This window comes from Drosophila kikkawai, chromosome 2L, assembly GCF_030179895.1.
Source record: "Drosophila kikkawai strain 14028-0561.14 chromosome 2L, DkikHiC1v2, whole genome shotgun sequence".
In the NCBI taxonomy this organism is placed as follows: domain Eukaryota; kingdom Metazoa; phylum Arthropoda; class Insecta; order Diptera; family Drosophilidae; genus Drosophila; species Drosophila kikkawai.
Window position 1 is genome coordinate 18,848,367 of NC_091728.1, and position 12,002 is coordinate 18,860,368.

Here is a 12,002-nt window from a genome sequence, read left to right on the forward strand (position 1 = left end):
TGACAAGTGAAAAATAAACCAGAAGAAAACACATATACACCAAGTGGCCAAGACACAGTCTTTTGAATTTGGGATCGTACATGTATTATTATTACTTGTTTTTAAGCTAAGCACATCTCTGAACATAGGCTGACTTAGTATCTGTACTTGGTGGAGTAGTCTTTGGGGGAGACCACCAGACCACGACCCTTGCGGGCTCCGCGGTACACCGTCTCCACGATATCGATCATCTCCTGCTTGTCCTCCAGTGGCCAGTTGATCTTGTTGTTGTTTCCCGTGCCCAGATCTATCATGATGTGCTTGTTTCGGAAGAAAAACATGACCGTGCAGGGATCGTACAGCTCGTACATCTTGTTGAAGTCCGGGACCTCGGTGATGTCCACCAGATAGATGACCGCAAAATTCTTCACCTTTTCGGCGATGCTGTACATCACCTCGTCCATCTTCATGCAGGCAGGGTCCCAATCGTGCCCGAAGCGAATAACCTGGCGGGGAGAAGCATTGAGTGTTACTCGAGGCTATCTACCAAGTGGTGCTCCGGCTCAACTACTCACCACCACGCGGTCCTCCTCGGAGAGAATGGCCTGGTCCACCTGCCAGCCATTGTGCAAATGTGGGAGCATATACGACATCTTGAGGAGTTATTTAGTTGCTATTTTACCGCAGAAAGTTAAAACATAAACAAAACGAAGTTTAATAGTGATGGAATAGATGTCGATGTCGATGTTTACTAAGTACTATCGATAATGATACAGAGTATCGTCAGGTAAAAAAAAAAAATCGAATGTAAATGGTTTGGAACATTGATAAGACACCTGTTAGATGTTATCGATAACAAAGCAACATAACGACTTTTTAAAAATGCATTATTGTTTTTTATAAATTGTACTTTTTATTAGCCGTAAATATTAAGATTAGCGTCCTCATCAGTTCAAGTATTTCTGCCTAAAGCTATCGATGTGTTCCAGCACCTTCACGGTCATCTCGTTAATGTATTCGTCCCGTCCCTGCTCGCTGAACGGATCCGGCGCACTGCGTCGCGAGACATAGTGATTCGGCAGGTTCACCTTGTGCCGGCCGATGGACTTGATGATCAGCCACAGAATGTAGAAGCTGAACCACACGGTGAAGTAAAGAGGAATGTACCAGAGCTTGCGGCCGATGTAAAAGTAGCTGTACTTCTTCACACGCGGCTCTGGCGGTGGCGGTGGAGGTGGGGGTGGTTCAGTTGGTGGCGGAGGAGGTGGTGGCGGCGGTGGCGGAGGTGGGGGAGGCGGCGGATGGTGAACGTGGTGGTGATGATGCGGATGATCATCGTAAATCACATCTGGGTAGGAGTCATCCGGATACGACGGCTGATAATCAAAGTGACCTGGATAATGATCGTGGTGATGATCGTGCACGTGTTCCGGTACGTGGTCGTGGTCATGATCGTGATCGTGGTCCTCCGGCTTGGGAGCCGCTGACTCTGGATGAGATTCCAGCCAGCCAGGCGGCGGTGTGGCATACTCCATGTTGGGGTCGTACTTGTTGTCGTCCCCATGTGAGCCGTCGTTGTGGAGCGCTGGCAGAGTTCCAGCGACGCCGTCATCTCCGTCACTGCCACCAGCATCTGCTCCTGCACCTGCGGGCGCGCTCATATCTCCGTCATCTGCAGCGGCTGAACCACCCCCAGCATCCTTGCCGTCCATATCCTTAATTGGAACATTGTCCATGGCACTGGCGGGCAGAACTCCGATCGTATCATCGTTGCCGGGATCATCGTCCGCTGGAGGCGATGCACTTGGGGAACTGGCAGCCGTATCCTTGTCGCCATTACCTGCCGCCACTGGACCCGGGTACTTGTAGCCAGAGAATGAAGGTCCAGGATAGGAGTACCCAGCATTGCTCAATCCTCCAGAAGCAGGTGGTAGGTAACTTGTGACAGTATCTGAGGGCAGAGCTGCCTTTGGATCTTTCGAAGGCGATGGGTACTTCGTATTTAGGGGCGGAAATGAATAGGCGTCACTCGGCGCGACATAGGTGTTAACGGAGTTGGATCCGGAGGCCACCTTGCCATCCTGTCCATGGGAATGATCATGATTGTGATTGTGGTTGTGGCCCTTGAACAGATTAGCGGCGGTTCCTTCTCCGGGGGTGAAGCGATCGCTGAATCCTAGGGATAAGAATGGATTAGTATCTTAATTGAAATCAAAGATCCTGGAATGAATGGCTTAAAATGAATGGTTTTACTCGACATTTAAAAAGGATTTAGGAAGGATGTTTTAGTAAAGAACGAATAAACAATTATCCTTAATATCGGTCTTTTCTCCGATGATTTTTGACTACAAAAATATCCTTTATTTACCAGACTAATATACCTTTATTATAGCTGGGCCTCGAAGCCTGATAACGAGATGGATTTCGTGATGAAGATGAGGAGGAGTAATACGAAGGACGACTACCTTGCGGATAAATACGGGTCTGTGAAGGTCGCGAGTTGTACTTCTGTGGCTTGCCTGCCCTCAGCAAGGGAGTAATTAGCTGACCAAAGGGATACGCTGTCCGGTAGTCCACTGCACGCCCCGTGGAAGCACCTTCCACAATTGGTTCCGGCTGGTTCTCGGGAGCAGTGGCAGAATCAGGAGCAGGTTCACTTTCCTTTGCTGCCTCTGCAGCAACCAAAGGAGTCACAAATACAGGTGAGTTGGTTGTTCCTGCAACCGCCTCGGGTTGATGGTTGTATGGAATCGGTGGCAGGGACGTCGCCGCAGGAGCCACAGTGGTGGACACAACATTATCGCTGGAGTTGAAGCTGTGTAGGCAACGAATGTCAGCAAATCTCGGTCACACTACTCCACAGCGGCTATCAACTTACGTTTTTGGGAATATCAAATCCGTATTAAGAGCCTTAAAAATCCGAGGACCTTGCCCCGTCTCCGCTCCATTACCACTAACTAATACCTGGGAGTAAGCATCGATTTGGACACACCTAACCGAGAGACCGAGGCACACCAGTAGCGCCCACTTAGCGCCTTCTAACCGCATCGTTGAATTTCGATCTGTACCACTTCACCTCTGGGACACTATATATTTATATTCGAAATTCCACACTATCACAAAATATCCTTGGGGGCTACACTCTCGTCATGTCCGCCGGAGCTCGGAAGAACGCAACCGTACCGCGTCACGCGAAAATCTTGAATACATGGCAGCACCCTAAGCCGATTGGTTTTATTCCGGCTGCGTCCAGGCGAGTTCGTGATTTCGTTTTTCCATGACCCAGATTCCGGGGCAGAAGGTGCTACTAGAAGTGATCTATATACGATCGATCTGGCCGGGCACAACAGCACTTTCATTTCGTCGACGTCGCAAGGTGCTAATCAATTGTTACTCCACATTTCAGGTAGTATCTTCCGTTATGTGCTCCCGCCGGCTGCCTAGCATGTGTTCACCGGGAGTGTGGAGTGTAACTCTAGGAGGAATGAGCTTCAGGCGTGTGCCTCTAATTTTGCAACCAATTAGTAACCATTTTAATTTCCAAGACATGTCTGCGATGCTGGGAATGTTAAGAGAAACTTCAGCTAAGCCTGGGAAAAGGTCTATCCTTGTTTCATTTCTTTGCACAAAGTAAGGAATATAGATATAGATTTCATTATTTTTGATAAAAAAAATAAAATTAATCAATCAATAATCATTGATGATTTTTATTTTTGTTGCTGAAAATATAACTCAGCTGTAAATCACGAGTTGCGTGTTAGACTTTTCATATTCTTGTTTAAAGACAACATGTAATATTTAACAATGAATGAAGAATTCAAAGAATTCCAAACCGAACCACATAATTTTTTGGCGCTCTGAAGGTGTGAATTGTATGAATCTCATGTTTATAGTTCTTCAATCGAGAGAGCATCATGTGTAACCTAATTTAAAAGATTTCTAGCTTGAGCTGAAAGACAATAATATTTGTCAACTTGCTTGCCATGACCGATGCGGGATGGATGTGGGTCAGTAGCTGCCGCCGCTCTTGCTGCAATGTGCCTCTCCTGATTAGCACCTATTCTAATTTCGGGCGTGCTATATACTGCGGGATCGCCATCTCTTGAGTAGTATCTGTGGAGAACCAGTTCTGGACACTTTCCCAGCCGAATCCCATTCAAAACTTTTACTTGTTTAATTTTTACCATACATACATATATTTCATATAATAATTGCAAGTCTTTTAAGTGTTAGTACATAAAGAGTTGTAGCTCATCGAAACAAGGAACACGAACCAAACCGTTTTAGAAACATGAATAACAAATGCTTATCGTTACTCTCGCTTTGGGGGTGCCGTGTCACAAACTAAAATAAACAAAAGTACGTGGGCCGAGCAGGGACCCCAATATGGTTAGTCCGAATAGAAAATTAAAACAATAAGATGGTGTTGAGTGTTGGGTGGTGTTATATACAGCCTTGGCAATAAGTACATGGGTGTAACGCTGGCGTCTTTTCTTCTTTTTGGTAAGATTCTTGGCCGTGGTGGTTAAAAGGGCGAGTTCATGCCCAGTTTGGTGCCAAAGTCAAGGCGAGCCCGACGCTGGTACCGTGCATTGACCCTGAAAGACACAAATAATGTAATTTAATGGTTAATTTCCAAAGGGGATTATCCACCCACTTGTTTTCCTGGAACTTGGCCAGCTCACTGACAATCATGCTCAGTAAACTTCCACTGAATAGGATCACCAAGGCCAGAAACAGTTTGGGGACCTGCGACATGAAATCCTCCAGAATGAGTTGCAGGGAGCAGATCACCCCGTGGAGGAGCAGCAACAACAAACACGTAATGGCCCATATACGATTGGTGAACGGGTTGCGCTGCCAGAGCGCATGATCACGATGGACAAACGTAAAGGATATGAAAACTGGCCAAGGAATATGTTCGAAATAAGGTTAAAGTCAAGTTGGCAAAAGGTGCGTTTTAGTTGTTTTACCAAAATGCATGATTATGGCCAGCAAGGCGCAGCTTCGAGCAAAGTATAAAAACTGATAGAAATCCCCATCATCATCGACATCATCATCATCATCGTTCTCGACAGGTCCTGGATTCAGTTTGGGCTCCGATAGGAACATCCAGTAAGAAACGAGCTTTTAAAGAGAAAATGCAGTGAAAATAATAAATAATTCGAGTGTAAGAGCTTGGGATGTGTATCCGGTTCAAAATACATTTCAAAAATTCACAGAAAATTTCAAACTCACCAGGGATATGACCGGAACGATAAACTTGCAGCCGTAGCACCACATGACGAACGCAAAGGCCCGCGAATCATAATCCGTCTGCTTTTTGCTGGTGGCCCGATTCATGATCTTGGGATCCACGTCAATGTGGGCCAACGAAATGGCTATCAGCGGCACCGGTACGCACATCAAATATATGGTGAGCAGCGGGGTGAGGAGCGGCGGCAACGAGAGGCACGCGCACAGCACGTTCAGAATGGAGATGGAGCCAGCACAGCAGGCCCAATATTGGATGCAGTTCCACAGGCCCAGCGAGAAGCGGCGTGAGAGCTCAATTATGGCCACCAGCGAAAGCGGGTCGTCGCGGCAAACGGCGATAGAGCATGGCAGAGAGTTCAGTAGCCGGCTCAGATACAGTGGGGAAACGGTGTGGGCAGGCGTTTGCATGGCACAACCTTGAAGACCGCTCTCCAGCAGCTCTTCATCGTCGTCGGCGGCGGCTGCGGCGCCCTTGGACTTGCCTGACTGCCTTTGCCACAACAATTTGTTGTGGTGGATATTGGCCTCCGTGTAGGCGTCCACATCCTGGCACACCTGCGGATACAGGGGCTCCACGGCTATGCTGCAGTCAGCCTGCAGGAAGATGTCTGCATTGGCATTGCTGGCCGAGCTGCCCAGACAGACGACGATCTCGCCGTAGGACTGCATGATATCCAGCATCTGTTGCGTGGCCTCCGCCGAGCAGTCCGTGAAGAGAGACACCTGCAAGGGGACATTGTCCACCTGCTCCAAGTGCGGCCGGATGTTTTCTATGCCGCGTGGAAGCTTCGCTCGATTGGACATGTCGAAGTTGATGGGAGCACTCTGATCGGTGCTTTCGGTGAGTGTGCTCAGCGAGCGGCAGTTCTCGTCCATGGCGGAGTCCAGCGAATGGCGCTGGTTGTGCTTGTTGGGATCGGGGTCCGTCGTATCCATTTCAGGAACCTCATTTAGCGGGGAACTCTCCTGCGAGCTGTCTTTGCTGCCTCCGCCTTCCGGAGACTGGGCAACTCCTTCACTGTTGATGGCCGCATTAAGCGGATTGTATTCATCCGGATTTGAGATAGCTCCGGGCGCAGAGGAGCTGAGTGTCTTTGAGGACTCCAGGTTGTTCGGCGGGCCCAGGAGATAACTCATGACGGGTCCAGAGTCACCTACAATGTCAGTGGTTTTAGCTGCAGATGGGGCTACGGATGTGGAGTCGGATTCAGATGTTGTGGCAGGTGCGGGTGCGGGGGGCGATATGTACATGGCTTTGGCACTAGGATGATGGCTGTTCTCATGGGTATCAGTTGTGGTGGTGGTGGTGGCAGTGGTTGAGGTGGCTTGGAGTTTACCAGTGTTTTCCGGCAAGTCTTTGGCCTTGGCAGTGCTTCGGTCCTTCTCCTTCTCGACCTCCGGCTCGGGTTCGCTGAGCAGCGATATGTGACAGTTCCAGCCGGACTCGAGGCCCATTTTCTCGGAGAAGACCCGCGAACGCAGCTCATTCTCCTTACTGAAATGCACGAACCGGATGCAGGCTCGTTCCAGGTGCTCCACAAGACGAACTATGTCGTTCTGTGCCTGGTACTGCATGGTTACCATGCCGATGAACACCTGATGGCACTGCATCTCAAAGCAACCTTCAACGTCGTTGCAGTCCTCGTCCTTGTTTTCCGAGAACAGCAACGAATCCGTACTGATGCTGTGGCTGAGTTTCACATGGTGCCCGCCTTGGAAGTCGCAGTGCGTCTTGTCCACGTGCTGCATGCGCAGCTTGGACTCCGGCGGCAGCTCCAGATAAAGGCAGTCGCCGCCGCTCTGCTGCGGACCACTTAGGGCTCCATGGATGCCGTGCCTCAGGGGACGATAGGCGAACGCTGTGCAGTAGGAGGTCAGCGCACTGCGCTGGTAAAAGTCCAGTGCCCGCTTGCGATCCTGCGGGGAGAGCGGACGCAAATCCTTGCCATCCCAGAAGTCGTCGCAACAGTCCAAGATAATATCGGCCGTTCCCTGGGTGAAAAGGGACAGATAACCGCCCGGATTCTCGCGCATCACCACCGACAGGGAGTGCGGAAAGGGAACCTTCACCTTGGACGACAGCTGCAGCTGCCGGGCAAAGCGTATGTCCCTGCGCACGACATCAGGTTGCTGTGGAAGCATGGAAAGAATTAAATAAATATTAAACTATAAAAGTTTGCTCGAATCATAGAAATTTATATTACATTTTATGAATAAACGAATTTTATAGAATTGTTGAAACGCAATTAATGGTTTGAATTTAAAATTATGGAAAATGTATGTTCTTCATAATATTCTTAATCAATAAGTTCTATTTTTGTTGAAATGTCAGCTTTATACGATTCTCCCTCGACTAATCCCACTAAACTATTGGGAAATTTCGAAAATGTTTTTTATATAAGTATTCCCTTGATTATGACGAATATAAATATTTCATTAAATGTAATCCCGTCTCGAATAGAGACTTCTTCGAATCGTTTTCTTACTCACCAAATGCCGGTAGCTGGCCAGTTGTCCCTCCAACGCAAACCGATCTGTGGCATGGTCCGTGAATCCAATCTGCTTGGCCAGCTCGCAGAGGCAGCGTCTGTTTGCCGGGTCGAAATGGGAAGGAGCAACCGATTAGAACTGGTTCCGACTGCCGGCTGATAATGCGACGGCGGTGCGTGAGCATGCAAGCAGGCAAGCGTGACGGTGGGCAGGCAGGCAGGGGTGGGGAGTGGGAGGGGCATGGGCATGAGGCGACTATATTTAAGCGTTCTTGAATGTTTGTTACTTAAAATAGCATGCTGCCAATGGGGGAGGAACGGAGTGGAGGTCGATTTACGAGTACAAACAAAAATTAATATCAATACAGGGTTTATGTGTTATTAGAAAAGGCTCGAACCGAATCGAAATCTTTGGAACTATGGAGTTAAACGATCAGGGTGGAGGAGTGGGAGGAATAGCGAGTTACTGGAAATCAAAAATACTTTTTTCTTACGCTGACAATTTTCAGAAAACGTTACCAATCGCTTGTGTGTGTTTGTCTTTGTTTGTTTTTGTGGGAGAAATCGTCCAATTGGATTCAAAAATCAAAAATACCCAAAGCAAACTCTAATTTGATCGGGCTTTGGCTGGCTTGGGATGCAACAGCGGTATGCGAGACACCGCTTTTTTGAGAAAATCATTAGACTATAGTAGGTATGCATATACTATGGCATAGTATATAAGATATCCAACTTGGTTAGACGAAAACTAACAATGAGTATGGCAATGGAACTACGTACCCATGCAAAAAGCTTTTACTGGTCTCTATTAATGCATACGCGTACCGATTGGTTACCGGCACCAGATCCTTGTCCAGCATGGCCACGGCGGTGACATGGCCGCAGAACTGCGCGTAGTGCTCGTGGGTGAGCGGTGAGCAGGTGTTCAACAGAATGGCGAGGCCTAAAAGGACAATTTGAATGGTCATAAACCAAAGCCGCAGCTTGAAAGGATTAGCACTCACCCAGCGGCTTCAAAGACTTTATGTGCGCCTTCCACTCGTGGTCGTCGAACTCCAGCCGAAAGGGACAGTGCTGATCGTGCGTAAGGTCCAACACCTCGGCCACTATGCCCCGCTCCTTGTTGAGATCCTCGTCCACATCTGGCCCATCGTCGCTGTCGCTTTGCGACGACGACTGACTGCCTCCCATCCCGTCCTCGTGCGGCTCGTCCTCGGTGTTGTGCAGGAAGAATACCTTCTCGGCCGTTGGATTGGGCCACGACAGAATGCCCTTCTTGTCCACGCAGCAGAGTGCCGATATGGAGCCCAGCACCTGGACCAGATTTGCCGAGCGCGGCAAGAGTTCACTGTCGCCCCGCCAGAGCTGCATCCAGATGCGGAACACATTGGAACGCTGCATCGATACGTTTTGATAGTCGTACGACGGTGTGTCCAGGTCCTCCTCGAAGGACTTGCTGGCGTTCTTCTCTAAGGCAGCCTGCGGCGTCTTAAGGAAGCACTGCAGCCGAGCAATGCCCCACAAATTCATGGATATCCACATGAGCGGAAAGATCAGCGGCAATAAGGGGATTATGGCCGCCGCCGGTGACTCGATGAGCACGAATCGCCAGTTGTGCTTCTCGTCGGTGGGCAACCCGTAGCCGTGAAGACGCAGTAGGCCCGAGATGAGCGTAATGACCAGGGCACTGATGAAGCCCCACTGTTGTATGTACTTGGTGACCAGCTGCCAACGTAAGCATAGATAAGAAGTGGTTTTAATTTCTCTCCGAGATCTCCTTACCAGATAGCGCTGCTGATTGTAGATGGTGGGCGGGCGCTTAAGGGAGTTCTTGAGGCACACGCTCAGGTTGTCCAGGTACGGGGTGCTCTCCAAACAGCAAACGAGATCGGCCAGCGGAGGGCGTGCGACGGGTTTCACTGGCGGATCGCCATGTGGAGTGGCCCCGTAGATTTCGTTGGCGGCAAAGAACTTGTTCGTTTCCAGCTCGTAGCACGGTCCGGGTGAAATGTGCCCCGGTCGCAGGACTATGTAGTCTCCGCGCACCAGCAGGGCCCACGGCAGGTTGACGATTATCCCATCACGATATGTCCACTGCAGGGAAACGCACGGCGACATGGGATTACTCAGATGCGGATAGTTCGACGGCTGCCAGTCATCGCTGAAGTGCTCCTCCGCCAAGCGGAGCTCGGCCAGGGCATGGCGCGTCTTTCTAAAGATCTCCGTGCGCCTCAGATTGTTCTCCCTGACCACCACAAAGAGGTCCAGCGAAAGAATGGCCAAGAGACAGAGGGCGGGCCACAACATTCCTGTAATGAGGAGCGCCCCACTGGCCAGTAGACTTGTCCCGATCGAGAGCCAACCAAGCGGGCTGTCGTAGCGCTTTACAAACGCCGCACGCAATTTGAGATACGAGCTGGGTGGGGGAGAGCAGCGGTGGATTGCCTGTTATCAGTGTATATCGTCGGATAGATTGACTCACCTCTCTGCGCCGCACTGCCGCTCATGTTCCAGCAGCACCCTTTCGATCTCCTCTTGCAGACGCCGCAGCGCCACCTTTGTGGTGAGGCCACGCTGCGGCTGCTCCTGCTTCTCCCGCTTCTCCGGCCGCTCCGACTGCTTCGCTGCCATTTTTCCTCGACGTGCTGCTGCGGCAGTGTAAGTAATCGCGTCCGTCTACAGCATAGTTTCCAAACTTTGCTTTTGTTTTTCTATTTGGGTTCGCGGACCGTTCGTTCCATACGCGCGCAGTATGACCGTAGGCTGTTGCAGGTATGGAGAATGCGGTCCCACCATAGTGAAGCCCATTAACTAGCGGCTAAATCGGGATATTTATGATTTTAAAAACTCTTAAAACCAAAGCATGATAATTGCAATATTAACAAATTGTAATTTGATTATAAATTATTATTTTTATTATATTTAACTGATAGTGTTAATTAATTTTTCTTCGCTTTTACAAAATGTTTTATTATTTATTTTCCACTTCACTTTAAAAATTAATTAAAAATTCACCATCTATTAATGTAAAGTATTCAGTATCAGCACTTTGCTGCTTTATTAATCTCTCACAACTTAATATGAAAAAGCCTACGTGGCAGTTTGGATAACAATGAAATTCTGTAGAACTTGAGACAAGTAAACAAAAAGAAGCCAAGCTCACATGGCACTTCGAGAACTTAAGGCTATAAACAAATCCAAATATTGGAAATGCCCTCTTACAGACCCTTCTAATTATTAATTTAACATTATTGTTGGCCGGACAAGATGCGGCGACCGAAGATGTAGCGGAGGTCTTGGATATAAGCCACTTGTCGGCAAATCGGGCACATGCTGTACTGGCTCAGATAAGATCGAATGCACGAGTCCCCGAAGAGATGGCCACATGCCACAGAGACGACCCGATGGGCACCGCTCTCGTTCCAGACTTCCAGGCAGATGGAGCAGCTGATGCTGTCCAAGTTGTTGTTCTCCAGACTTTGTTTTAGCTTCTCTATTTCCTGCAGATGCGCCCGTTCCTGTGCATCGAGGTTGTTCAGCAATTGGCGACGCAATTCTTCCTTTTGCTGTATTTGTTGCTGCGACTCGGAAATGATGGCCTGCATAGACCCGATCTGCGCCTCCAATTTGGCAACGATGCTTTGATTCTGGGCATTCAACTCTTCCAATCGCAATATCATACCGTCTCGCTCAATGGTCAACTGCTCCTTCTGGGAAGAGGCGAACTGCAAATCGTATGTGACCTTTTCGATCGCTTTCTGGAGGTCCTGCTTGTCTTGCTGTTCATCCTGGAGCTGCTTCGATAGCTGATCCCGCTCTAGGGCGAGCCTCTCATTCTGGTTTTTGGCGGATAGCAGTTGCATTTGCAAATCCGTGAGTTCCAAGGAGTCGTCCTGGGCGCCGCAATGAAGTTTGCTCCACTGGAGCAGCCATTCGAATTGTTCTGCGTAGAACGGGTCCTCGAAATTAAAGGAATCAACCGGAATAAGGAGCTTCATTGTAAATCTTTGAACTTTGTGTGAATCCCGTAAAATTCCGCCGCAAAACTACAACAGTTTCCTCGAAAATCGTACAAAAAGAGTTGCCAACTTGCTAAAATGTCATAGTGTCATTGCTGCCAGAAAAACTGAATACGATAGAAGCACTGTGATATTTCGTTTAATCTGAAGATGATTCTCATCTAATTAAACCAGTTTTTGTTATTTTAAATTAATAATTACAAAATCAACAAATAAAGCATATACATTTTAAAATTCGATTCTGCGTGCTTTTTTGGCG

At 48.7% G+C, this 12,002-nt stretch overlaps 4 protein-coding genes across 7 annotated transcripts; all 4 read right to left on the reverse strand.

Annotated features, from left to right (window-relative positions):
- Positions 1-60: 60 nt before the first annotated feature.
- On the reverse strand, positions 61-743 carry Dim1 (thioredoxin-like protein Dim1). Its single transcript, XM_017170632.3, has 2 exons — positions 555-743; positions 61-485 (listed from the first exon to the last, which is right to left on the reverse strand). The coding sequence occupies exons 1-2, from the start codon at positions 630-632 to the stop codon at positions 135-137; spliced, it is 429 nt and encodes a 142-aa protein (XP_017026121.1). The 5' UTR covers positions 633-743; the 3' UTR covers positions 61-134.
- Positions 744-907: 164 nt separating this feature from the next.
- LOC108077349 (uncharacterized) lies at positions 908-3,027 on the reverse strand. Of its 2 annotated transcripts, none has more exons than XM_017170639.2 (3): positions 2,858-3,027; positions 2,445-2,794; positions 908-2,155 (listed from the first exon to the last, which is right to left on the reverse strand). In XM_017170639.2, exons 1-3 carry the CDS (start codon positions 3,025-3,027, stop codon positions 927-929), a joined length of 1,749 nt encoding a protein of 582 aa, XP_017026128.1. In that variant the 3' UTR covers positions 908-926. The 2 variants fall into 2 exon arrangements, with proteins under 2 accessions (XP_017026128.1, XP_017026127.1); XM_017170638.2 differs by having other exon boundaries at positions 2,361-2,794.
- Positions 3,028-4,163: 1,136 nt separating this feature from the next.
- Positions 4,164-10,487, reverse strand: l(2)k05819 (transmembrane protein 94-like protein l(2)k05819). Of its 3 annotated transcripts, XM_017170686.3 has the most exons (10): positions 10,207-10,487; positions 9,507-10,140; positions 8,729-9,449; positions 8,505-8,667; positions 7,726-7,822; positions 6,573-7,365; positions 5,218-6,389; positions 4,953-5,106; positions 4,637-4,883; positions 4,164-4,577 (listed from the first exon to the last, which is right to left on the reverse strand). In XM_017170686.3, exons 1-10 carry the CDS (start codon positions 10,353-10,355, stop codon positions 4,505-4,507), a joined length of 4,203 nt encoding a protein of 1,400 aa, XP_017026175.1. In that variant the 5' UTR covers positions 10,356-10,487; the 3' UTR covers positions 4,164-4,504. The 3 variants fall into 3 exon arrangements, with proteins under 3 accessions (XP_017026175.1, XP_017026174.1, XP_017026173.1); XM_017170685.3 differs by having other exon boundaries at positions 4,165-4,577; positions 5,218-7,365; positions 8,550-8,667; XM_017170684.3 differs by having other exon boundaries at positions 4,165-4,577; positions 5,218-7,365.
- A 287-nt stretch (positions 10,488-10,774) lies between these two features.
- Positions 10,775-11,896, reverse strand: LOC108077394 (E3 ubiquitin-protein ligase RFWD3-like). The gene has a single exon (XM_017170688.3). It carries the CDS (start codon positions 11,720-11,722, stop codon positions 10,973-10,975), a length of 750 nt encoding a protein of 249 aa, XP_017026177.1. The 5' UTR covers positions 11,723-11,896; the 3' UTR covers positions 10,775-10,972.
- Positions 11,897-12,002: the final 106 nt, after the last annotated feature.